Genomic DNA, 27,407 nt, shown 5'->3' with positions numbered 1-27,407 from the left:
CAACTGGGGTTCATAATTACAAAGTTCCAGTGCAAACATACAGAACTTTTTGTACATGTGATCAAGATCCACAAGTTTATGCTGATCAAACAGGGGATGTTGAATTTGGAGTGAATGAGTAGAAAATATAGCACAAGACATGCAGATTTTTAAAACTGATAAAAGTAGTGCAAAAAATTGACATCTTGGAATAGTTCCCTTAATATAACTTAGAAACACGAGGAAGACAAACATCATAGAAACATTTCCTGAGAATTAACAGTCCAACCATCTTTTCAAACACAGCTAAACAGTGAGTCATACTGTTTCCGTTCATTTAGCATCCTCTACATGCTCTCTGTGTCCTGTTGGTAGTTGTTACATTTGTGTTCATTTTTGCATTTTATCTGTTTTTTCACGTTGTAATTTATAAGAATGCTGGCACTGATGGCACCTGTATTTTGGGCACTTTTCTCTAAAAGAAATCACATGCCAAGTAATAAAATAACAACCAAATAACAACCAATAGAGCTACTACATACAACAGTAGTTCTATAAGAAATACTGTAAATGATTTCATCCTAATATGGCTCACCTTCGAACTAGTGTCTTTATTTATGATTTAATTAAGTTAATTATTAATTAGTTAAGTACATGAGCACACAGTTTTAACATTATGTGAAAATGTGTTTAAATAATTCAAAATTGCTTAATTTTTTTTTTCAAAGCTACTAAAGTGAAATTTTGATCTGGTGCTCTGAACATAAGCTGAACAGAAGACAGGACTAGCTGAATGATACAAAGTGCTCTGAATGGACCTGTCAAACATCAAACTCACACGGATTCCAGCCTTATTTCTATTATATCTGAATAAGGGATATTGTGTGACAGACAGCTTTTTTTAATGTTCTCTGTGCCTCTGAGGCACTGCTTTGAAATCTGCTAAAACAAATCTTCCTTCTTGTCTTCTTATTTTCTATCGGATTTAACCAACGGACGTTCAACCACACAGGGTCTTCCACAGAGTCATCTTCAGCAAATGGAATTTGCTCAGTTGTAATGGTGATGAATGAGTTGACATGCAAGCTATCCATGGCTTCCAGCTAACAATCTCACAATGAAATGTGATGCACTTTATTGGTGTGAAAATTACTGTTGTGCGACACCATGATGAGGATTAGTGTCTGAAATTTCAATTTACTGCTCACTACAGAGACTGTAGAGTGTCTACTATGGATTGTGCTGGTGGAAAAAAATCTATGAGTACTTTTCTTTTGTGGTCACCAGGCATGAAAATAAACTATAAACTATAAATAGACACTGCAGAGAGAAAAATCCCACCATCACTAGAGCAAATCTGTGTGTAATTACACAAATGAGAAGATAAATAAAAAAATAAAAATTCAAAAAATCATCACCTCAGAGTTTTGTGACACAAACTGGAAAACAAAGGCACAAACCTCCAGCTGCTGTCGGAGGCTGAAAGCATCTCCAGTTAGCATGTCTTTCTCTCGGGCCAGTTTCTCTCTCAGGCTCCTCTCCCTCTGCACCTCCTCCTGGGCTGCACTCAGCTCACTGTCAAACCTGCATGCAAACACACATGCATGTTGACACACTCCACTAATTAAAATTGTCAAAACACTCTAATGAAGCACAGCTACTACTTTGAGAAGCAAAATTCATGGTGCAAAAGTTCATGAAAACATCGAATCACTTAAAATGTCCTGAGCTGGAATATCCTGCCTCTGTTTTAACTACACACACACACACACGCACACACGCACACTTTAGGTTTTCATCACTTCTAGGGACATTACATAGACTTACATTCACTTCCTGGAGATTTACCCTGACCATAACTATAACCACTACTTGTCTAACCCTAAGCTCAACCTTAATCCAAGTCTTCACCCTAAAATGTAAAAATTCACATTGTGGAACATTTTGTTCTCACAAGTTCAACGAGTCTCCACAATGTGAACAGATTTATGTCCCCACAACATGATTAACACATGGACACACACACACACACACACACACACACACACACACACACACACACACACACACACACACACACACACACACACAGAAACAAATGACCTGCAGACTTCTCTCTGCATACCATGATGGGAGCAGAGCAGAACAAAGTAATAGAACTGTGTGAAGTCACATTTATCTACAGACACATGCTCTGCGTGTGTATGTACTGACTTCCTCTGCTTCTTCTCCAGGTCATGGTTGCGGCTCTGTTGGCCCTCCAGGTGAAGTTTAGTGTCCTGCAGTTCAGCTGTCAGTCGTTGTGTTTTCTTCTTCAGCTGCTGGATGTTTCGCTGGGACTCCTCATTATCGGCCTGTAGGTCACTGATCTACACACACACACACACACACACACACACACACACACACACACACACACACACACACACACACACACACACACACACACACACACACACACACACACACACACACACACACACACACACAGAGTTGTTAGGTTGTTGCAGTGTTAGGTTTGCACCACACATAACTGTAGATGTGCTTTGATGTGTTTTTTCTTGTGTAACGGTTTCTTTAAAGCCATTCTCCTATACAGGCCAGCTTTAGGTGTTACTCTTGATATGGCTGACTGGTCACTGATCCCTGTAGCTCCTTCAAAGCAAAGTGATTGTTGGATAGCTGGTGGCCTCCTCACAAGCCCCCCTCTTGCTCTGATGTTGAGTTTTGAGGGACAGGCCTTGTGTAGGCAGTGCTCAGGTGGTATGATGCAGCTTCCATTTCCTCACTATTGATCCAACAGTGCTCACTGGGATATCCATGCAATTTGATATTATTTTGTAGCATTTTCTCAATTTGTGAACGTCCAGTGAGAATTTTAATATTTTACAGGTAGAGTCCAATGGTAAGGCATTTGTGCCCCGAGTAGAGCAATATGTCGCACCTGTGCAAACTTCATGGGACATGAGTGTTGAATACTTGTATAATAATATGCAAACAGTAAACCAATTTGTCACTTTAAAATAGTTCATTTCAAGGGCCAGTCCTTTAAAATAACATACTGCACAGAAATAAATCTCAATGTATCATTTGTATTTCAGACAAATCAGTTAATTTAAGAAGGCTGAATATTTATAGAAGCCACTGTATATAGTATATATAATATATAATAATGTTTTATTTGCTGAGGATCTAAGCTATTTGCTACAGGGAATGATCATAACACTAACCAGGGTATTCAATTTCATTGTGAGGTCAATTAAAAATCCCTCTTAATAATCACTATTGACTTGTTTTAATAGTATAAATTGTTTTTGAGTGTTTTCATCATTCTCCAGGTGAAGTTTCCATGTCTGTAGGGTTAGGGTTTAAATCTTCATCACATAAATGAGCTCTCAATAATCACTACACAAGATTATCTGTATTATCTGAACTGAAATTTCAAATAGTCTTATTATGACCTACTGTGTAATGATATTTGGACCTCAAACTTGCTTTGGACATGTTTTTCAGAGACCTTGGACTTGATGTGGACTTGGACAGTTTTGTACTAAACTTCTCTGGTTTGCTGTGGATTTAAGTAACTGAAACTATTTGAAATGTTGTAATAATAAAACAAGCATATTCAGATTGGAAGTGTCTAATTTGGGTAGAGCTTTATACAGTAGCTTGTATCATAGACATACACAAATACATGTATGGACAATTTGATTTCACTTAATTCTTTAATACTTAAACTTAATTTGAATATATACAATTAAAAATAAATGAACAGTTAAAATAAGAGCTGCATGGTAGTCATTATATTGAGATGGAACACAATAACTAAGTAACAGATTTACAATGGACCCAATAACTATGTGAAAGATTTACAGTGGAAGGTGTTTATCAGTGAAATCCTCTCCAGCGTGTCCACTCACCCTCCTATCCAGCTGCCGCTTGTTCTGCTGCTCCACCTCCAGCTTGTCATCAAACTCCTGCTGCAGTCTCTTCTTGGTAAATTCGATCTCCCTGATGGCTCGCTCATACTTCAGCCTCCACTCTCCTCCTGTTACATCAGCATGTTCTCAGCGTGCTTCATCACCATTATTACATCTGTTACCTTACACTGCTGCATACCTCCCTTAAAATATGCATTTTTCAATAAGAAAACATTTGTCCCAAAAACACAGCATTAGTCTGAAATGCGGATTTCAGTCCAAAATAAATACCCCCCAACTTCAATGTGTCATAAAATATCAATGCAAAATTTATTTACTATTTCATATTAATAATAGTTGCAAATCTAGTACAAAGGTACATAATATGACCTTTGCATGAAAAATACATATACATAGTCCCACATCATCATTTTTTAGTACATTTTATATGGCCAAGGAATAAAACATTTCTATGTTGTGGAAGTCTCAATTTAAAGAGTAAAAGTCAAATGACCGCCGCATGTGGCATCAGCCAAAAAAGACAGCCCCACCAACCAGCAATGCCTCCCTCCCTGATGAGCTCAACCACTTCTACGCTTTCTGCACTCAGTACAGTTAACGTCTGTAAGGCTGCTGGGCCTGATGACATACCTGTCCGCGTGCTCAAGGCCTGTGCAGAACAGCTGGCTGGGGTCTTCACTGACATCTTCAACTTGTCACTAGCTGAGGCAGCAGTCCCCACGTGCTTCAAGACCACCACCATCATGCCAGTACCGAAGCAGTCAGCTGCAGTGGGCCTTAATGACTTTCGCCCTGTTGCGCTCACCCCCATCATCACCAAATGCTACGAGAGGCTGGTCTTAGCACACCTAAAATGCTGTCTTCCCCCCCTGGACTTCCTGACCAACAGACCCCAGTCTGTTAGGTTAGACGACCACTTAGCAACCCTGACCTTGAACATGGGCATCCCACAGGGCTTTGTGTTGAGCCCTCTCCTCTACTCCCTCTTCACCCACAACTGCGTGCCTGTGCATGGCACCAACTTCATCATCATGTTCACAGATGACACCATGGTGATAGGTCTGATCAACAACAACGATGAGTCAGCCTACAGGGATGAGATACAGCAGCTGGTGATGTGGTGTGCTGACAACAACCTGACCCTCAACACCAAAAAGACCAAGGAGCTCATTGTGGACTACAGAAAAAACCAAAGACTGCAGTCACACCCCCATTCACATCGATGGGGCTGAGGTTGAACGTGTCTCCAGCTTCAAGTTCCTGGGCGTCCACATCTCTGAGGACCCTTTCCTGGACCCTCAACTCCTCTCCTCTGATAGAGAAGGTTCAACAGCGCCTCTACTTCCTGAGGAGACTGAAGAAAGTTAACCTGGCTCATCAAATCCTAGGTAAATCTACCGCTGCACCATCAAGAGCATCTTGACCAACTGCATCTCAGCTTGGTATGGCAGCTGCACAGCCTCCGAGTGGAAGGCCCTGCAACAGGTGGTGAAAACCGCCCAGTACATCACTGGTACCCAGCCAACTGCCATCGAGAAGCAGCAGTGACAGCTCCCACCCCAACCATGGACTGTTTGCCCCCCCTACCATCTGGCAGAAGGTTCAGGAGCCTCTGTTCCCACACCAGCAGGCACAGGAACAGCTTCCTCCCCAGAGCTGTTACCCTGCTGAACTCTGTCCCCCAGAGCTCCAAAATGATGGCTCAACATATCCTGAAGTTACACCTGAAGTCAGTCTCAAATGTGTGTATTTGAATGTATTTTAATAAGAACCCTCATTGTTTCCTGATCTGGTCCAGTTTAAATTGCTGTTGATGCAAAAGCAACCCTTTCCTGATAATTAATTACTGTCTTGATGAATCCAGTATAATTCCACAACACTACATCAGTACAACAACAGAGTGAAGTCATAATCAACACTCTGCTGCTCTCACTTCCCTTTATACACGCTAATATTGGTTATATTTACTGATTATTTTTAAATCACTGTTAAGGTGTCATCCTTGAAATTCAACACTTCCTGCACAAATGCTTCACATTAAAAATCTAATCGCTCCCATTCCAGGTAAGCTTTAATTTGAAATATCTGCAACAAGAGTTGACTGTAATCTAACAGCATCTGACAAAATGGGAAAGTTGATGAAAATTTTATTTCACATCAGCATGGTGAGTATGAGATTTCTCTGTTTTACGGATAGATGGTTCTATGGATGGATTCTACTGCTGCCTCCATTTTAAACCTAAGTCTATAAGATATTTTCATAGATGTGCAGAGAACATCTGGGAATTCCAATTAATAAGACACGGTCAAAGCATTAAGCTCAACTGAAATAGAATCACATTGATTTTCACTTACAGCCAAGTTTAGAACTTTATCCATCATTTTAAATTCTCTGATTTTACAAAATAAGTCAGTTCCAATACTCAAATACACAAACTTTCATGAGACCTACTGTATATTAGGCCTAGATGTAGGTATTTTTTCTGGGGCAGTTTCGGGCTCTGCCCAGCACAGATAATACCCACAGTGAGGTTAAACCCGTGGGAAAACATTCTGAGGTAGGCTGAAATCGCCTTATTTCAGTTAATTGAGACTGGTTATGCTTGTTTACTTTGTGTAAGCCGGATGGTAGAGTGTGCACTCAAGGCAAAATACTTTGAGTTCTTGCCTATTAAGCCTCAAATTGCTTACTGCCTTGTATTAAAGGAATAAGAAAGTTTGGAGACCTTTGATGCTTTTTTTTTGGGTTTTATTCTGCATCTTATTTTACACTGATGTTCTATCCCTGTTTTATGTTCATGCTGTCTTACTTGGTGCATGTGACTTCTTTGTTGTTAAGCACTTTGAGAAGCAATTCTTGTTTGAAAGGTACTATAAAAATAAACTATGATTATTATCTATTTCTTACTTTTTTAATATCTCTATATGGCAACGCCTGAATATATGTGGACTAATGCACATCAAGGCTGACACGAAAAATACCTTCATGCTAGTGTTGCAGTGCCATTTCACCTGAATCAAAGCTCTGCTATGGTACAAACAAGCAAAGCTGTTCCATCCTATGCAGCATGAATGAAGACGCTATGAAGACAAAAATCAATTCTACATTCACAAAGTCTACATTCCACACAAAGAAAGCTGGCAGCCTGCCTGCAGGGCATCTGGAACTGTATTCTTGCTTCATTTTTCACTTATAACTGAGCCATTTCTAATGTACTTCTTCACATTGGATTTTTCTTGGCTTTTGTCAGAGCATCGATCAGACACCACCCCTGCAGTTCCTCCACCTCCACTGAAGAACACACACTGGGCTTTTCAGAGGGCAATTACTACTATTAAGGTCTGCATGGGAGTATGTGTATGTACAGTTTAGACTAGGAGTGGACAAAAACACAAAAACACAATACCAAGGCCAAGTTGACTGTTAGACATGTTCAATCAACTCAATGTGTTCATTTGCTGAGGTTCTGCTTACAGACTGTTCAGCAAATTAACTCGTTGTTCACACTGCTGCTGCAGAACTGTTGCTCACAATCATCTAATTCAATACATTTCTATCTTATTAATGTGTTATTATTAATGGAACCGTCAGAGGACTGAGAGCACTGAGTCGAGTCTTTGTCGGTCTTTGACTGACTGAAAATGAAACAATTTTGAAAATCAATGAATTGCTCAAGCCATTTTTTAAGACCAAATGCTAAACTTTTTCTGATTCCAACTTGTTTTGTATCATTGCAAATCTAAAGTTTGAGACTGCTGATCAGACAAAAAAAGTTATCATATCAGACTGGCCTTGAGAAAACTCTCTGTGCCAACACAGTAAGGATCCTGACATTGGCAAAACAAGCACAGGAATACATCAAAATATGTGCAAGCACACATTCCTGGTAGTGTTACTTGTTACTGTAACATGAACAGGATAATCCTCAGTCTGTTACAGAGTACAGTGTAACACTGTCACCTAGGCTTAGGTTGTTCAACCTCAACAGATGTGACAAAACTCACAGAACTGCCACTTCAACTGAATCTAATCAAATGCCTGTGTGGGTGTCCAGCGGCTTTGTCAGATTATTAGCATTTTTATGGGTGAGTTTTTAAAGCCACACAACAGAAATATCAAAAGTCCCAGCAGATTGGTAATTATTGCTGGGCTGCAGCACTTCTGTTATTTTGTCCACATCATGTCTGTGTGTAGGAGTGTGTCTGACCTGTGTCGTCATCATCCATCTCTCCATTAAGTTCGGAAGCCCTGATGAGTCGAGCCTCCATCACCTCCATCTCCATGGACTCCATCTGTTTCTTCATGCTGTCAAATTTGGTCTGTTGGATGAGAGAGCAGGAGCAGTTTCTGTGACAACATGAACACATCGGTCTCCATAGATGAACCAAGGAGTTCTACAAGTTTTCATGAGCTGGAGCTCAAAAATAAGCACACTAGGTACCACAGACACAGTGGACCAGATTAAGTTCCAGTGGCCTATAGAGAAAAGCTTTGATGGTTGTTGATGTAGTATTGAAAGGTATCCTGCTGAGAGTAAAAAACTAAGATCACAGTCAGTTTCATCATGATGTGATTACTGCGATCCAGAGTGGATATGTGTAGAAAGGCTGCTCTGAAAAATTAAGATGCAGTTTGGGAAGAGTTTAAAAAAAACATTTCTGTGGAAAAAAAAGATTGTCATGTTATTTATTTTACAAATATGACCTTGATTCAAAAACAGTTGGGATGCTGGGTAAAATGTAAATTAAAACAGAATGTAATCATTTGCAGACAAACATACACTAAGTGTTCCTGAGCTCATGTAATATCCTTTATACAAACGTGTATTCACAAAGTGGTGAACTTCACTCCATCCTCACTTGTGAATGAGTGAGCCTTTCCAGGATGCCCCTTTCAAACCCAACCATAATACTATGACCTGTTACCAATTTATTTAATCAGTTCATCCCTGAGTCCAAATGAACGTTTGTGCCAAATCTGTGAAGAAATTCCCTCAAGGCATTCCTGAGATCGCATTCACAAGAATGGGATGTAAGACCTTGAGCTTTAACCTTGGACTTCCAAAATGTTATCAATTCATCCCTGAGTCCAAGACATCATGTTCAAAACAATGGGACATATGTATGTATGTTTGAGCTACAAGATTTAGTTACATTTCTTGAAGACACAATGGATTTGTTAAGGACATTTTTGGATATTTTTTGTCAAAATGGATGTGCATTTCCACTCATTCTGTCAGAAAAACACACCAAAACACCATAAAATATTCAACTGTCAAGGTAACAGACATGTTCATTTCAAGCATATGGAAACTTTGGAACTTACCTGTGCATTCATTTTGATAGTAGTGCCATTAATTACTGTTAACTGTTATTTTCAATGCTTATTTTCCTGGACAGATGCAACACTTGCACAACATTCCCAACATGCAATTACCCTTTCCCTCTGTGTGAATTCCCACATTCCCACTTTGTGTCTCTCCCTCAATCACACACAGAAGAAGAAAAAAAAAAATCAATCCCACATTTCTATAAGCTGGGCTATTTGTAGTCAGCCTGTCCCCATGGCTATCTGAGCAGTCACTGGAAAGAATATATCCCAACACCCCTCCATAAAAATAGAGAAAAAAATATGTCAAAAATGTCAAGTAGTGAACTAAATGGATCGAGGGAGCCGGGAGATGGTAGTGGTGGAGTAATGGCCTGACAATATGATTTCACAATTACCGTTGTCACTCTGTGTGTGTGTGTGTGTGTGTGTGTGTGTGTGTGTGTAGATGTGAAAGAGAAGAACGCATATTGAGAAACGGCCATTTTCTCCGCATTTAACCCATCCTGGTAAGTCTTCCTCCGCAGACCGTCACCATTGGTCAGGTGGTGATCTTCTTGCATGTTTTTTAGTGGGGGGTTTTTTTTGGAGGATACCCCAGGTGAACAGGGGGAGAACATGCAAACTCCGCACAGAAAGGCCCCTTTTCCTTGAGTAGCAGGCACCGAGGGCATGGTGGAGGGCGCGCCCCCAGCGCACACAGCGAGAATCGAACCCAGGACCTTCTAGCTGTGAGACGACATTATAATGATAGAATTGTGTGTGTGTGTGTGTGTGTGTGTGTGTGTGTGTAGATGTGAAAGAGGCAGAGGGAGGAGAAAATGTTGGTGGATAGCAGAAAAACAGGAAGAGGATTGTAGACAGACAGTGTACATGACGTATGAATGACTTTGTGAGCGTCACTGTTGCGGGAGTGCAGCATGTGTACTATCCATCCATTATCTATACCGCCTATCCCTTTCGGGGTTGCGGGGGGCTGGAGCCTATCCCAGCTACAATGGCGGTTCAGGTACACCCTGAACCGGTCGCCAGCCGATTGCAGGGCCACATGCAAAGACAGACAAACATTCACACTCACACTCACACCTGCGGACAATTTAGAGTCATCAATTAACCTAATGAGCATGTTTTTGGTCTGTGGGAGGAAGCCGGAGTACCCAGAGAGAGCCCACGCATGCACTGGAAGAACATGCAAACTTCACACAGAAAGGCCCCGCCTGACCCGGGGATCGAACCGGCAACCTTCTTGCTGTGAGGCACCCGCACTACCTGCTGCCCCACCGTGCAGCCCGCATGTGTACTAAGTGCATTTAAATATAGGGTCAAATTGTAAAAGATGGGGCACAAAATCTACAGTCCTCTACAAAAAGGCATTCTTAAGTTGAGTTAGACAAGTCATATGGTGCATGTCAATTTATTTCAGGTATTTTGTCCCAGACAAGATTTTGAAAATACACATTAAGTCAGATTGCTGAAGCCTTTAGCGTCAGTTGGAATTCAGAGTGTATTTTTGCACAGTGCAAGGACCATTTCTGACAATGTAATTGCTGTACTACGGAACAACTCTCTCACAGGGTCGTTATGAAGGTTGCTTTGATTTAGAAAGGCGCTCTTTAGTATCTAAATTTGTGTCAAACCATTCTCTCTATAATTCTGGCACAGCACAGTGCTGCTGTGACGACACACTGTGGATGGCTGTATTACTATATGTCTATGTGTTGGGTCCACCAATACCACTACTGGCACTGTTGAATTTGTTATGTGTTGTGTGTGTTATGTGTATGTGTGTGTTACTGGATTTCAACAGCAGGACTTGAAGCTCGGTGAAAATCTTCTTTTTCTCTTCAGGAACATCTTCGCGAAAGAAGCTTGGTCACAAACTGAGCTGAACAGGTGGCCTTATAAGCCCATTTTGGTGTACTGATTATGCTTATGATCAAATCTCACAAATGTGGAACTGCTCATGAACGGGTGGCATTCACTGGCTGAAATGAACAATTCACATCAAGATTATTTCACAAAAAAGTAAGTGTCAGTGTGTAAGTGTACTAAAATGTTCTTGGAGCCTCACACATAAAACTGTTGCAACATCCAGGATAAAAAGAATGTTAAACTTTTTTTCAGGAAAATAAAGATAGAGGATGTATCCAAATCTGTTAAGACTCAACTGAAAATGCTTTGAGAGAATATAAATGGCAATCAACTTGAACATCAACTCATGTAGAAAAAAACATGCCTGTACTGTTAACTTTCAGCATTAGACGAAGAAGAACTTTCGCTTGGAGATATCCATCTTTACAATCTGAATACTACTTAATACACAGGCACACAGAGACACTGGCATCTCTCCAGCTACCAAAACTGAACTCAAACCGGCCACCCTGTGGTCCCTCAGCCAAGACCCTATGAACTGAGCTACTGCTGCCCATTGTGGATCAAGCAATCTCTGAAAAAATGTATTTGTTTTTACAACAAAGGACTAAAGGAAGACCAAATCCGTATGTACATGCACTCCCCAACACGGAACAAATTAAAGGCTACATACTGTAAATCAGGACTGTATTTTTTTTTATGGGTGAAAAACTCATTCAGACAGTGGTTTATAGCCTAGCAAACTATGTTCTTCTGCTGTCTCACAGCAGCATCTGAAGCTAAGCACCACACACCCAAAGAGCTGGGATCATTTAGTCTGGCACATGAGAACCAGCTAATGGCAGCAACACCTAGCAGCAGTTAGCGGATATTTAACAACAAGTACATGTATCGGTCCATCAGGAAACTCTGTCAGTCTTTGAGTCCTTTTCTGTCCTGTTCAGCCATGTTCACCAGGAGGCTGCTACTTAGCAGCAGTTAGCTGTTATTTTAGCAAAAAGTAGCTAAAGCTCTATGTTCAGAATTGAGGCAGAGCAGCCAAAGGACATCAGAGGAAAATCTAGAAAATACTTCTTTGATAAATAGGATACGGAAAGTTCTGTTATTCAATAATTTAAGCTGATGTGCTAATGCTAAACTTGTAGCTGAACAAGTCAGTAACCAAACTGTGTTGTTAAGTGGCTGTGTGGGAGAAAACTTTATCACTTTACTGCGAAAGGGTTAAGTGTTGCTTTACAGAAGTTCTCTTATCTTACTTGTGTGTGTGTGTGTCTGTGTGTGTGTGTCTGTGTGTGTGCGCATGTGTTTGTGTTTTTATCACTTGTGGGGACATTACATAGACTTACATTCATTTCCTGGAGCCTTATCCTAACTAGGATGCCCTTACCCAAACCTAACCCTAACCACTATTTGCCTGTTCCTAACCCTGTACCTAACCTAACCTGTAACCCTATCCTCAGTCTGCACCCTAAAATTTAATGATTTACATTAAGGGGACCTGCATTTTGTCCCCATAAGGGAGGTGAGTCCCCACAATGTGACTGTGTAAACAGATTTTTGTCCCTACAACGTGATAAATACCAGGTCACAACATGTGTGCGCGCACGTGTGTGTGTGTATCTACCTGCAGGTCTTTCATGTCCTTCTCCAGGCGGAGTCTCTCAGAAGTTTCAGTCTCGAGCAGCTGGGAGGCTGACTCCCCAGTGTTCCGCTCATCAGCCAGCTCTGATGACAGCTCTGTGATCTGATGAAACACACAAACATACACACAGATTAAGTATCAACCATGTTTACACTGTATTTATGGATAACTTGGAAGATTTACTGTGTGTATATTTGTGTGCTAATTTCTAACCATGGTCGTGTCCTACATCCGCCTCTGTACTTATGTATGTCTGTTTCTGTGTGTTTACCCTGCTCTCAAGGCGGTCGCTGTTGAGTCGCAGCTCATTTCTCTCTTTCTCCACCTTATCCAGCTTCTGCTTCAGCTGCTGGATCTCTTCCTGAGTGGGAAAAGACAGAGGGTGTTAATGACTGACAGACATGTTTGTGAGGATACAGCAGATGGAGTGAATTAATCAGCATATAAATCAATTATACCCACAACTATGGACAAATATTTGCTAAATCTTATGGGTGTGTTTGGGTGTTCTCCTTGTGCACTACTTCTTATATTCATCTGATAGATGTGATGCAGTTTGAAAGATTGAATATTATCATCAAACAAATATTCACTATGAAAATTTCAATACAAAATGATAGTTGTCTCTTGTCAATTTTCAGAGCTCGTAAATTTTGACATTTTGCCATGAAAATGGTTAAATCTAAAGACAGCCACTATAGACATAAAATGAAATAATGCTGAATTCTATCAAGAGTCTATATAAGACTTCAAAATCCATCAGTCTTACATTTCCACTAGAAAAATGCTTGTTATTTCCTGTGTCTTGGGAGAGTAGTTGTGACTTGAAAGAAAATAGCAGCAATTCAAAAGCCTACATCACACACCATTCCTATCAACATGTACCAGTATAGTATGTGTGTGTGTGTGTGTGTGTGTGTGTGTGTGTATACTTACGTCCTTGCCACGGATCTGTTCCTCAGTGAGTTGCACCTCTATCAGAGGTCTGACAGTGGTCAAGAGCTTCCACCACGGCCAGTCTTTGACACCACTATTTTTCTTTATGTTCTTCTGGATGCAGCGGATGGCCAGATCCTGAATCTATCGTGCGCACACACACACACACACACACACACACACACACACACACACACACACACACACACACACACACACACACACACACACACACACACACATATAAACAAACAACATTAGGCAAAGGAAGAACACCAGGAATGAGTAGTGTGTGAGTAGCATGTGTGAAATCACACACTCAGGGGATTTACCACTTGCTACAATTGTGCCAGCTACTGGAGCAGCAAAATTCCTAATTTGGTCAAGGAAAGAATATATTAAGTTTGAAAATGCAAAAGTATCCAGCAGTTTGCTCATTCCATAGGGTTGCCATATTGTGACAAATGTTTTTTGAGTTTCTGATTTCTTTTCACTCAATTCTTTTTTTCTCCAAACATACAATTGCTCATTGCAGCCAACCTCTACTGGTCCTGTTAACTTAAGGACATTAAGAACTGTCAAAACTGCTACCTGAAAACACTTTGACATCTTCTAATGTCCTTCTCGCTTTGTGGGCATCACCTAGTTTAATTTTAGTTGTAGGCAGCTACTTAGAGAAGCCCATGGCTGCTGATAGGAGGAAAGGTGCACAACAAATGAAGGCTCTTGTTGTTGCTGTTGTTGTTATTGACTACCCCATAGTTTTGTCTTTAGATGGACGATGGAGTAACGATAAGCATAGTCCCACAATTTGGACCGTGGATAATGTTATGACAGTGTAACCAGCTACTCGCCTGGCTGATGAAGCGCTTCCGTTATTTCTCTGGAGAGAGCAGCTGACTGATAAATGCTGAGGAACATGTTGTGGGAGATGTCACACTAGGTGTGCCAAGACAAAAAAAAAATTTGTCGGGGTGTTCTGGGGCATCCCAGGCGCTGTACGATGTGTTGTGGGCAGTCTCTTCTTATTTTAATAGATGCGTCTGTGGCTGCAGCCGCTGTGAAGTTTATACTGTTGATACATCTCTGCGTTCAACACTGCAAAGACTGGCATCACTGGGAGGTCCTAATTAAAGGTAAAATAAAAATAAAAAATCTGGGCCTGTTCAAACATATTGCCCATACATTTATATGTTAGAAATGTTCATGTAACTGGAAAAGTCATTTTCCATTTTCAGTTAATTGGTATGTTGTAACACTTCCTTTAAATTGTTTAACTTGGGTCTAAGGTTTCACGCAGCTTTCCAAAAGCTCTTAACAATAAGTTTCTGGAATTTTAGACTCAATCCTCCTGACAGAACTGGTGTAAATCACTCAGGTCTGTAGGCCTCCTTGCTCGCACAGGCTTTTTGAGGTCAGGGCTTTGTAATTGCCACTCCAATACCTTGATTTTGTTTTCCTTAAGCCTTTATGCCACAACTTTGGAAGAATGCTTGGGGTCACTGTCCATTTGGAGGCCCATTTGAGATCGAGCTTCCTTGATGATGTCTTGAGATGTTGCTTTAGTATATAAAGTAACAATTTTCCTTCCTCATGATGCCATTTTGTGAAGTGGACCAGTCCCTCCTGCAGCAAAAGAACCCCGAAACATCATGCTGCCACTCCTGTGGTTCAGTTGGGATGGTGTTTGGCTTGCTATCCTCTCCCTTTTTCCTAACACAATAGTGGTTATTATTGAAAAACAATTACATTTTTGTTTCATCAGACCTCTCCAAAAAGTAAGATATTTGCCCCATGTGCAGTTGAAAACTGTAGTCTGGCTTTTTTTTTATGGCGATTTTGGAGCAGTGGCTTGCTAAGATTGCTAAACTGCCTTTCAGATTACTTTCAGTTTTACTGTGGATATAGAAACTTTTGTATCCATATCCTCCAGCATCTTCACAGGGTCCTTTGCTGATATTCTGGGATTGATTTACACTTTTCACACCAAAGTATGTTCATGTTTAGGAGGCAGAATGCATCTCCCTCCTGGGCAGTATAGCTGCTGCATGGTCCCATGGTGTTTACACTTGAGTGTTGTTTGTATAGATGACCAAGGTACCTACCTACTAATTTTCTCAAAGAATAAAGCAGACTTGTGGAGGTCCACAAACATTTCTCTGATGTCTTGGCTTATTTCTTTTGATTTTCCCATAATGTCAAGCAAAGAGGCACTGAGTTTGAAGGTTAGCCTCAAAATACATCCACTTTTCAGTATATGAAAAGTGCAGGGATTAAATCAGAGATGTGGAACGTAAGGTCAGATTTGATAACTCTATCTTGTCCCATCAAATCTGATGAAGAAATCACTGGGGAACTCCAGGAAAAGCACTGGACTTTTGACACCTATTTGACACTTTTGAGAAAATTTGCCAGTCACATAAGGTAACACAAATGACATAACAGCTCAGATAACGTCACGAAGCAAAAACAACGATTCAAACAAGCAAGGTACGTGGTTTCAGCAATAGCAGAGTCCATAGCAGCCGCCATAGCAACAACATCAACGACATAATGGAAACGCCTCAGCCAATCATAAAAGCTACTTTGTAATATTTCCAATATTTTAGTGCTGTTTAAGCCCTGAAAGTATAAAATATGTTATCTCTCTGCATGATTATTGCGGAGAGTTTGTGTGTTTGGTTACATTATAATGTAGCTGACTGTGACTCACATGTATCACACATGTATTACAGTAATGTAAAGATTGAGTATACGCAGCAGAAGTAAGCAGTGGTCACCTTAAATGATTGAGGAAGAAATTGTAATGACATGTCTGCATCTTCCGCTGCCCTCTACCTCTCCTTTACACCTGGCAGGCCGCTAAATAGGCTCTGATTCTCTCTCTCTTTCTCTCTCCTTCCCTCCCTCCCTCCCAGGCGAGAGGATGGAGGTGGAATGGAGGTTCTGTCTTTAGGCAACTGTTTAATTAGGCTCAGTGTTGGTTGGCTGGCAGCGGAATCCCCATGCTCCCCAACTCTCAACTGCACCCCGTGAATGTCAAAGAGATAGAGAGGGGAGAGACAGACTGAATGGCTTCAAAAGCAGTCAGCGGATCTCTTCTATTTGTCTATTCCCCCATGGTGAGGCACTGTCTCTCTTTCTCCAGCTTCCCTTCCTTTCTCCGTTTTCTTATTCCCATCCTGGAGCAGGACAACAGACTAGATGGAGGAACAAACTAATTGATTTTGTGTTGTGGCAATATAGAGGCAATAAAATAAGACAATAAGAAGAACAGATCAAAATTTTAAACTTTCCACTTTATTATGTTTCATACTAATTTTAAAAGCGATTCAATAAATTTTCTCCTCAATCTACATACAACACAAGGGTTTGGTGTGTTTTGTGAGTTTATCAAAAATAAAAGACTTAAATATCTCATCTACATAAGAATTCAGTCCCTTCACTGGTTCACAAGGTTAAACACCTTTGGCAGCAACGACAACCTCAGTCTGCTTGGAAATGATACTAAAAGCTTGGCAAGCCTCTTCTTCAATCATTCAAGCTCAAATAGGCAGGATGGGGAGCTATTTTCAGAGATGCTCTATTGGGTTTAGGTCCCAACTCCAGTTGTGCCACTCCAGGACTTTCACAATTTTGCTGAAACCAAAGTGTTTTCTTGGTATGCTTTGGGTCATTGTCTTGCCAAAAATGTCAACCATTGCCCCAACTTCCATGTGACCACGCTACCATAAAGGCCTGAAGGGTGGAGTGCTGTACTGATGGTTGTCCTTCTGTAAAGTTCAACCATCTCAACAAAGGAACTGTGGAACTCATTCAGAGAGACCATTGGATTCTTGGGCTCATTCCAGATTGCTCAGATTACCAGATCTAGGAAGACTCCAAAAGTTCCAAACTTCCATTTGAGAATGATAGAGTGCTCTTTTTCTTTTCAAATGACTGTGAGGTTCTTTGGTCGTCTTGCATGCACTGCTCTCTTGTGGTCTATCAAGAGATTTTCAATGATGTTTCACCATCACTCCAGAGTTTGCTAAATCTTGAAGATTATCTTAATAAATCAAGTAAATCTTCATGAAGGTCTTTTGCAGTCAAAGGCAGTTCTCTTGGTCTTCCAGACCTCAGCTTGACCTTGACCATTCGTATAACTGCCATTTCATAATTACATTACAAACTGAGGAAAATATTACCTGAAAACACCTGCCATCTTTTTAAGCCTTCTCTTGCTTTGTGACCATCAATTACTTCAATTATTTTCAGAGCGCTGGCAGTTGCTTGGAGGAGGCTGTTGATTGTTTGGACAATGTCTGAGGAGAGATGCTGGCAGCTAGAGAGATGACCTTTGACTCTGTTATATAATCAGTAGGAAGAAGAAGAAACTTGCACAATCCTCATTGATTATGTGAATGGTTTTGGCATATGGATGTATGCAGTTGGAGAGCTGGAAAACTAGAGCTTGTCATCTGTACAAGGTAAAATGAAAAAACTGTATCAACTGTATGTATGCTGAGAACTGTGTATTCAAGGTGGACCAGCCACAAAGAAAGACCAAACTACTAATATGACTACTAAAGGGAATACTTCTCAACCTAACAAGTGCAATCACTCTACTTCATCTGTTGTACCAATTAATATGTTTACAATGAGATGCTGCATAGGACAGGAGGGTGATTTCTTACAGCCACTGACCAATGCTAGTGTGTGCTAGTGTAATGCAAGTGGCTGAAGATAAAAGCACTTGTATCTTGTTGAAGAGGATACATGGACATTCTGTCTATCCATTCAGGACTGTTTTCCTTTGGCAGATTGACAGCTGATCACCAAGGAACTGTAATCTGAAGCTCAAATTTAGTGTTACACTATCAGTTCAGCATAGAGAGAAGCAACCAAAATGACCAGAAGTCCCCACGAAACAACACAAGAACCTCAAGTTTATCTCAAGTTCTCAAATTATTTTACTATTGCCAGCTTTGTGCTTTCTTAAGATTTTCCACATATTTTCCAAAGGCCACAACGAGATACAGTACACAGTCCCTAACATTTAATTAAGAACTTAAAGCCCAAATGCCACAACAACAACAACAACAACAACAACAACAACAACAACAACAACAACAACAACAACAACAACAACAACTCTTCCTTACATCTTAGCATTATGAAACAGAAAAACATGAGGCTGTGGCATTAATTCAATTCAATGTACTTTTATTAGTCCCGCAAGGGGAAATTCCAAAGCTCTGTTAATTATGTTATCATGGAAAGAAAAATTATCTTTTCTCCATATGTGAAACTAGGGCCAGAGATTACATATAAAGGATACACAAAACAAAACACAAACCACCTTAAAACTGATATATCAATATCAGTATATATACTGTCAATATATGGCAGTATCAGTTTAATAAAGCACATGGTTTTCGTTTTTGTTGAGAGTGGGGTATTCTGTGATATCTCCCTGAACATCTGATCTCTTACATTCATTACCATTACCCCCACAAAACACATGCTCCTGACGTTTGAATTAGTTCTTTATCAAGAATGCTAGGATTGTTTTCATAAACAGCACTAAATATGAGGCTTCAATGATGTACCATGATAGACCCTTGAGATCGGTTCATCCTATTATGTGCAGCAGCCTTACCTTCCTCTTCTTGAAGGCATGTCTGGCCAAATATCCTCTGCAGGCAGCCTGAAACAAAGTGATGTTCCTCCTGGTCTGATCATCCCGCTGCTCCTCCAGCCTGGACAGAGTTCCTGCTCTGAAGAACACCTGCAGAAGGAGACAGGGTTAAGTTCTACACAATTCTTTTCTTGAAGGTAGCAACACATGGCCACATACAGCTGCAAATACTTAACTGTTCTTAACTCATTTACACAAAGACTTGCTACGATTTCAAGTAGATTTCAACCCACTTGAATCCTAAAAGTTTGTAAGGATCATTATTTTTGAGAGATCTCCTAAGCTCTATGTTGATATGATCAGATTTGAAGACAATGCAGTAACTTTCTGAAGCAATGAACAAGTACAGTAAGAGTCTTTTTTTAGCCCTGTAAGAACCTGTTCAATGATCTAGCTGCACAGATCTGTGTGGCATGGATTTGAAATTGTCCTCCCTGGGACAAAGACAAAATCAGTGTGAATATCCTGCCAAATAATTTTTTTTTTTAGAAATGGAAACATCACAGACTGAACTATTTCACAGACGAAACAATATCCAATCACTTTCATGTATTTATATGAATGGGAATGTTTTTACATGAGTGGGAATAGAACTGCTTCTGAGTTCTATAATTTTATATCCTCCAAACATTTACATGACCCACCAAGTCATTCTTATCTCCTGCACATTACTGACCTCAGACATGTAGCTGGCATAGCACCCAGGTGGCAAAGAAAAAAACTGCCCATCACTGCATGTTGGGTGTTTAATCCCTGACTGAGGTAATTCCATCTTGTTTGGATTCTTCAGAAAAGACAACTACTTATTTTAACCACAGATGGATAACTAGATGGGCCTGCCAGGCACCACCCAGGGACCACACAGGGACCACACAGCAAAGAAAAGAAGCTCCATTGAGAACACTGAACGTCATGTGTTACAATGGAAGGATAAGACTCCATCATGTTTTTTTTTTTTTTTTTGCAACAGATGGCAAAGTACACTGATTATTTGAAAATAGTTAAATGTTTTGACAAGATAACACACAAATCATCTGTCAAATGGTGACCAAAAAGTGACGAGGATTCAACTGAGTGTATGTTATATCTGATGAACTCATATAGTGAATTGACAAACTGCAGACCTCTTCAATTCTGATTCATATGTTGCTTGCCTATTGAGAAAAATCTTAAAAATGCAGATTTCAGAGTCCTGAGGACTGATAGAAAGCTTCATCACATGGTGCAACAACAATCACTTGAAGCTCAGTATCAGCAGAACCAGTGAGCTTGTGGTGGAGTACAATGTTTCAAATATGGATGTTGCTGCAGAGAAGCTATAAATGTGGATGCTGCACAGATATCTTCAACCTGGCAACACAGAAGATCTATACAGTCACCAGCAATTCAGTATCTGACCAAATGTGAAATGCAGTCACAAAAAGAATTATGGTGTTGAATAATGGCCTGAAAAGGACTTTTGCAGAACATTATGATGTCACAGTGAAGCTGATCTTAGACCTTTAAATACAAAATGTCATCACATTATCATTTTATTCTATGAGAGATGTACAATTTTGTTATAATTAGTTAAGGCCAAAAATGTGTGAACTTAACCTTTGATCTGCAAATTCTAATGAGATCATGCATTAGTCCAAGTGACAGTTTGTGCCAAATATGAAGAAATTCTTGGGACGGAGTGAGCAAGAGACAGGAAAAGTTGTGGAATGCTCCAAAAACACCTGTTTGGAACTTTCCACAGGTAAACAGTTCATTGGTAACAGGGCAGTGTCATGATTGGATATGAAAGGGGCATCCTCGAAAGGCTCAGTTGTTCACAAGAAAGACTGGGACAAATTCACAGTTTAGTGAAAAACTGCATGGGCAAATACTCGCATAAATGCAAGGCAGTTAGGAATTTCACTGAACATCTACAATCCATATTACAATTTAAAAATTCTGAAAATCCGGAGCAATCTCTGCACATAAGGGGCAAGGCCAAAAACCAAAATTGAACGCCTGTGAACTTCAATCCCTCAGGTGGCACGGTATTAAAAACTGAAATGATTGTATAATGGATATTACGACATGGGCCAGGAATACCTTGAAAAACCATTGTATGTAAACACAGTTTATTGCCTCTACCAAGCAATTTGATACTCATATAGCCATATAGAGCCCAATATCAACAACATCCAGGAACACAGTCAACTTCTCTGGGCCTGAGCTCATCTATGAGAGACTGACACAGAGTGAAAAGCATGCTGTGGTCTGACGAGTCAACGTTTTATATCAGTTTTTGGAAATCATAGACGTTGTGTCCTCCATCTACTATCCAGATTTTTGCCTGTGCAAAATTTAAAAACCAGCATCTACCATGGTATGGTTGTGTTAGAGCCCATGGTATGGGTAAGTTGAACATCAGTGAAGGCACCATTAAAGCTGAAAGGTATATACAAATTTTGTAGCATCACATGCTGCCATACAGGCAGGGACGTTCCATCTTTTTTTAGCAGGACAATGTGCTGCTACGTGTCACTAACAGTGTGGCTTTGTGGTAAAAGAGTGCAGGTACTAGATACGCCTGCCTGCAGTCCAGACTTGTCCTAAATGTATGTCCTAATTCTCTTGGAATCGGGGTTGTAAGTTCTCTGTTAATTTCTTCTCGACCAGAGTGATTTTCCTATCCTGATTATTACAGTCTTGACCAGAAAGTTTCCTGTGTCTTTCATCTCCATTACTAATAATCTGGGTAGCATTAGTTGTACTTCTGAATGCCAATGCGTGCACAATTTCATTTTTGACTGTAGAAAGTCATAATGGGCTGACACTGGGACCCCTATAAAAGCATCATAGATCATAATGCCCGTAACTCCTTCAAGATAATCCGTATCTGGAGAGAGACACTGTTCTGTCCCTCTGTCCTGAATTAGCCGACAGCTCTTTGTAGAAATAGATTCATTAAGCAGAGTTTGAGTGACATTTTGTCCTTCAGAGGATGCAACTGTTCCTTTTCAAAATAGGTGAAGCAACAGAGAAAGTACTGTTTGTAGTATGAGTATGACCCAAATTAAGATTGTTTAGATGTCATGCGGACCTTGAGACTTCCCAACAATACAACTATGTTATGTTGTGCAATAAATATTGGCCCAGACTGCAAGACCTTTGTGACAACCCTTCCCTTGACAGCCCACACAAATAGTAAGTGCACATGCTGGCAATCAAATGGGAGTCAACCTAGCCGTGCAGTGGCTAGCTGCCACTGTCACCGGGCGAGGCATGGACAGACACCGCAGCTCACTATAAATATAGATAGCTACATGTATAGCTGTGGTGTTCGTAGCCATGACAGACCAGCCATGAGCAGTTACTGTGGAACTCTCTGTGTCTCTGCAGGGAAGGCAGGGAGTCCACTGTTTCTACATTCACTAGTATTATGTTTGTGCCCCTTTGACGTACTTTCTTTGTTGTTCTCTGTGTGATGCTGTTGTAGTGCCATGACAGAGGTTCAGTTAACATTACTGGTCATCACTGAATATCTAGAGAGGCTGAATATAGCCCCATGTGTTGTATTTACTGGCCCAAAACATAAAAGTATCGCTTGTTTATGTCTGACAGTGTCTCTGTTATACATATTTTTTGTCACGCCCATAGGTGAAGTAAATTGGATCAGCTTGAAGCTTTTCAACAGAGTTCTTTTTATCCAAAGAGGAAGCTGGTGGCCATATATTGGAACTACAAAATCAGCTCAAATTAATATATCAGCTTTGATGTTAATGTCTTTAATTTTGCAGAAAAAACCCCCACACCAAACAGTCCACACTTCATGTGTCATGGATGACACATACTTTGGTTGATAATCATTCCCACTACAAAACTAAGGCAATACACTGTATGTGTTCAACTTTATAGCTTGAGAGATTAGCAGAAAATTTTAACTGAATAACAAAAAGGGTTCGCTTTTTGTAATGAATTTCTGCTGGACGGATTTAGGCAAGGTCCACACTAATGCTTTTCCTTTTAAGATGGTGTTTTTGAGCGAAAACAATATCCATCCAAAAGTTAGACGGATTTCTTTGCTTGGACCGACGACAAGGCAGAACTGTTACTGAAAGTAATACATGAGTATAAGCGGTCATGGCAGCAGAACATAAATTGGGAGTCGTCGCACAGCAAATAGACCAACATATTGGAGTGGTACCAGGATGATTGTCCATCACCAGAGTTCTTATAATTTTGTACAGCTGTATCTATTTTCAATTAAACAACCCTGATTGCAAATAAGTTAGGACCCTGTGTAAGATGTAAAAACAGGATGCATGAAATTATTTGTAGACGAACTATTTTACATCTCAATTTTGCACATCCAATTGTATTGCGGTACATATTGTTGTACATTCATTGAGTAGATATTTCTGTATATTTGTATATTTCTTATTTTCATATATCCTTAGTATTAATATTCTGTTTCTTTTATATTGCCTTTATATATATATTCCTTCTCGTCCTTCTTTCTAATTTTTATTCTAATCTATAATTCTGTTTTGCATGGAGCACTGCTAAAAACAATTTCCCCTCGGGGATAAATAAAGTAATTCTGATTCTGATTCTGATCTGATTCTGATTTACAGAAATCAATACAGGAAATGCAGACATGTTGGATGGTTAACCGATATGACAGGATCATTTGAAACTACCATTTCAATAATAATAATAATGACATTTTAGTTATAGTTTTTGTCGTAGTTGCATCAGTTGAACTACTACTCGGTTGGAATTCTGTGTAAACCATAAATGAAAACAGAATGCAGTCATTTGCAAACAGTTTTGCAAAGTGCTCCTGAGCCCATGGAGCAAAATCTTTTATACAGTACAGTTACAGAAAGTGGTGAACCACACTCCATCCTTGCTTGTGGATGCTCCTTTCATACCCAATCACCTATTACCAGTGAACTTGTTTTTGGAGTATTCCACAGTTTTTCCTATATCAATGATTATTATATATCGTAAAGATATTTAATGATAAAATTAAGTCTGCAAATGGAATAATGTTAATTAAATGCACAAAGGTAGGGCCACGATATACAGTATATGCCCCATGTAAGAAATCACTGTCTCCTCATTATGATGCATTTTTATAATCTATGATAATCTGGTCATGTAGATACCTCTCTCTCTCACACACACAAAGAATTCTCTTTTTTCCCCACAAATGATCATTCATATAGCAGAACAGATTACTTTTTCATATTTAACCCTAACTGAATCTGACCATGCTGTTGTAATACTAGATCTTTCCTTCTCACGTAACTACTTTTAGTGTGCTCCATGGAGACTTGATAACACATTTCTCTAGATTCTGTGAAATAATTTCAACGCCACCAATATTTTTTTTGGAACCCAAAAAGAAAGATGCTATTTCTCCTTCTCTAAACCCCTGCTATCAATGCTGTTTATAAAGCAGAAGTAGAACGACCTCTCTAACACACAGAAAGTTCAAATGTGATCACAGCAATGCAAAGCAGCAGGGTTTTGGGCACATAAAGATACTGGCATCTAGCACCTGCTACAGAATTTCATATACATATAAAACAATCCTAAATTAATTTCTTACCTACAAATGTTTCATGATTCCATGAACAGCAGGGCCAGGCAATGATAGAGGCATCTATACCAAGCCGGGGAAGGAGGGAGCAGAGCGTGGATCATATTGTCCAATCTCCTTATTAAATTTTGATATCAAAATATGAGCTAAAACACTTCCCTGGCATCTAGCACCTGTTAGAGATGACCAAAGTGGCTTTATGACAGGTGGCACCTCATTCTCTAATATCCGAAGCATACAGTCTCTAGAGGTGGTCACTTGAGTTCACTTTGTTTTACATTTACCACCAAGCCTCTGTTTGTTATGTTAAATCATCTCTGGAAATAAATGGAATTTCTACATGTTGAAGGGAACATAAGTTGTAACAACGTAGATGAGAATTATAGCACATGTAATAGTGCTCTAGCAACCCTAACACAAGCATTTTTGTCATGCCCTTCCTTATCTGACTATGGGTTAGTTGTCTTCAAGACCTTCTCATTTGTCCACAACAGCTTTTTGAGCTGTAGCTGTTAAGCTGTGGTTTTCTTTATTTCCACTAGAAGATTCTTCTAAAGGAATCCTCTTTCCTGTTTTCTGGCAAAGGATACTTAAAAAAAGATAGAAAGTGTGTGGTTTGGTTGGACCTGTGTGTGTGTGTCATCTGCCAATAAAAATAATGTGAAGCAAGAGGCATTAGTAACAATACTATGAGCACCACAGAACAAAAAGTTCTGATTTGGAACTTTATCTGAACTTGGGAAAAGTAGCAGGCCAAGCACAGACAGGCACCAACACTTAAAGTGAGGTTAAACTTCTCTAAGTAACTTCTCTAATTGACAGCTCAAGGCCCTAGCTGTTCTTTTCTCCACAGACATTCACAGATCTAATTAACAAAACCATCAGCCTGTCTTTTATTCTGTGATTAGCTGTTCTCAAAGAGTTTGAGTCTGGCAGTGTGCGACTGCTGCTTGGCAAGGGTCACTGAGAGCAGAGAATCACAAAGATCAGCTCCTCGACATAAAAGAAACAGATTAAAAACAAAACAAAACAATACAGGACTGATTTCTCGATGCCCCCCACAACTTTTATGACAACAGTAGGTCGAATGGGAAACAGTTTCTAGTGATCTATTTAATTGGCAGTGTCATCAAATGAAAAGACGTTGGGACTTGAAGACTTTCTTTGATAGCCACACAAAAGATGCAACTGCAAAAAATGTCTGCTAAATGTCAAGACAACCTACCTACAGCTTTTGCCTTATTTGATGTACAGTGTGGAGTGTTTTTCATTAGGTTTCTTGCAATGAATTGGCAACTACCTGTGAGACATAATCTTAAAGGAAAGGAGTCTTTCTTCTAGGAGAAAAATTAAATATGGGGGCTTGGAAGGGGTTCACATAGTGAACGCTAACTCCGATAACAATTATACAATAAAGATATTTCATCAATAAAGAAAGAATTTCTAGTGTTGAGGTTTAAAATTAAAAACATGACTCAGATTGGTTGAGGCCAGGTAAGGGAAACGACTTGGGCATAAGGGGGATGCTGTAAAATCCCAAATGAAAACCAGTGTTCAAGTAATTGTACAAACAAAAAAGGCCTTTATAAAGTCTGGATAACAACAATGAGGTGGACTTTCATGTGGTATAAATAGTTCACGTGATAAATTCAACACTTGTTCCACAGTATTCCATTCCTACTACTACAACAGAGTAGGGCTGGGCCGACAGAATGATAGCGATATGTCTCGCGATAGACACGTCATCAATATCAATATAAAAATGCTTCGATAAAGCATTCGATAATTTTTTTTTTCTTCGTCGAAAGAAACCTGAAGTTGCGAAGCGAGGTTGGTTGCATGAACAAAGGCACTCGCTCTCAGGTAACTGAGCGACGTAGGGAGTAATCGCTAATCAGTGAGAGAGACACGCTAACACGCCAATCATGTAACATTATCAAGTTCGGTTGCGCCGTGTCGTTGTCACGTGTTTGTCGCTCCGCGAGGAGTGAGATGAGAAAAAGAAAGTGAGCGCTGCAGCGAGCGAAGAAATCGTTGATAAAACAGGGAAAGTCAGCTCGCCAGTACGGAGTTTTTTGGATTTTATAAGTCGGACCGTAGTCAGACCAATGTGGTCTGAAACTTATACAAGACTTTCGTCCCCACCAAGACCGGTAACACCACAAACTTATTTAACCACCTTAGCCGCGCTCACTCTTTGGAGTGCAGCCGTATTCGCCAACGTCCGCCAACCGCAGCACCACTGCACAAGCAGCTGACCACCATGCAGAGGTATCTGCTTCAGTGCCTGATGACAAATCATCTAAAAGGCACGAGGACGTAACGGAGGCAGCGGCATATCATATAGCTAAAGACATGATTCACTGAGTACTGTGGAGAAGCCAGGTTATAAACATCTCTTACACGTACTTTTTTTTTTTTTTTTTTTAAACGCACTTGCAATA

General features: G+C 40.1%; 1 protein-coding gene across 7 annotated transcripts in view; it reads right to left on the bottom strand.

Moving 5' to 3' along the window:
* LOC139336735 (unconventional myosin-XVIIIa-like) overlaps positions 1-27,407 on the bottom strand; it is a 166,937-nt gene that overhangs the window by 40,764 nt on the left and 98,766 nt on the right. For all 7 annotated transcript variants that reach the window (XM_070970932.1, XM_070970934.1, XM_070970933.1 and 4 more), the window contains 8 exons: positions 19,341-19,469; positions 13,700-13,843; positions 13,035-13,124; positions 12,746-12,865; positions 8,129-8,240; positions 3,900-4,027; positions 2,194-2,348; positions 1,440-1,563 (listed from right to left, as the gene is read on the bottom strand). In XM_070970932.1, coding sequence (XP_070827033.1) covers positions 1,440-1,563; positions 2,194-2,348; positions 3,900-4,027; positions 8,129-8,240; positions 12,746-12,865; positions 13,035-13,124; positions 13,700-13,843; positions 19,341-19,469 — 1,002 coding nt within the window. The remainder of the gene's footprint in view (positions 1-1,439; positions 1,564-2,193; positions 2,349-3,899; positions 4,028-8,128; positions 8,241-12,745; positions 12,866-13,034; positions 13,125-13,699; positions 13,844-19,340; positions 19,470-27,407) is intronic.

This window comes from Chaetodon trifascialis, chromosome 9 (genome assembly GCF_039877785.1).
Source record: "Chaetodon trifascialis isolate fChaTrf1 chromosome 9, fChaTrf1.hap1, whole genome shotgun sequence".
Taxonomy (NCBI): domain Eukaryota; kingdom Metazoa; phylum Chordata; class Actinopteri; order Chaetodontiformes; family Chaetodontidae; genus Chaetodon; species Chaetodon trifascialis.
This window is presented reverse-complemented; position numbering and strand designations above follow the sequence as displayed.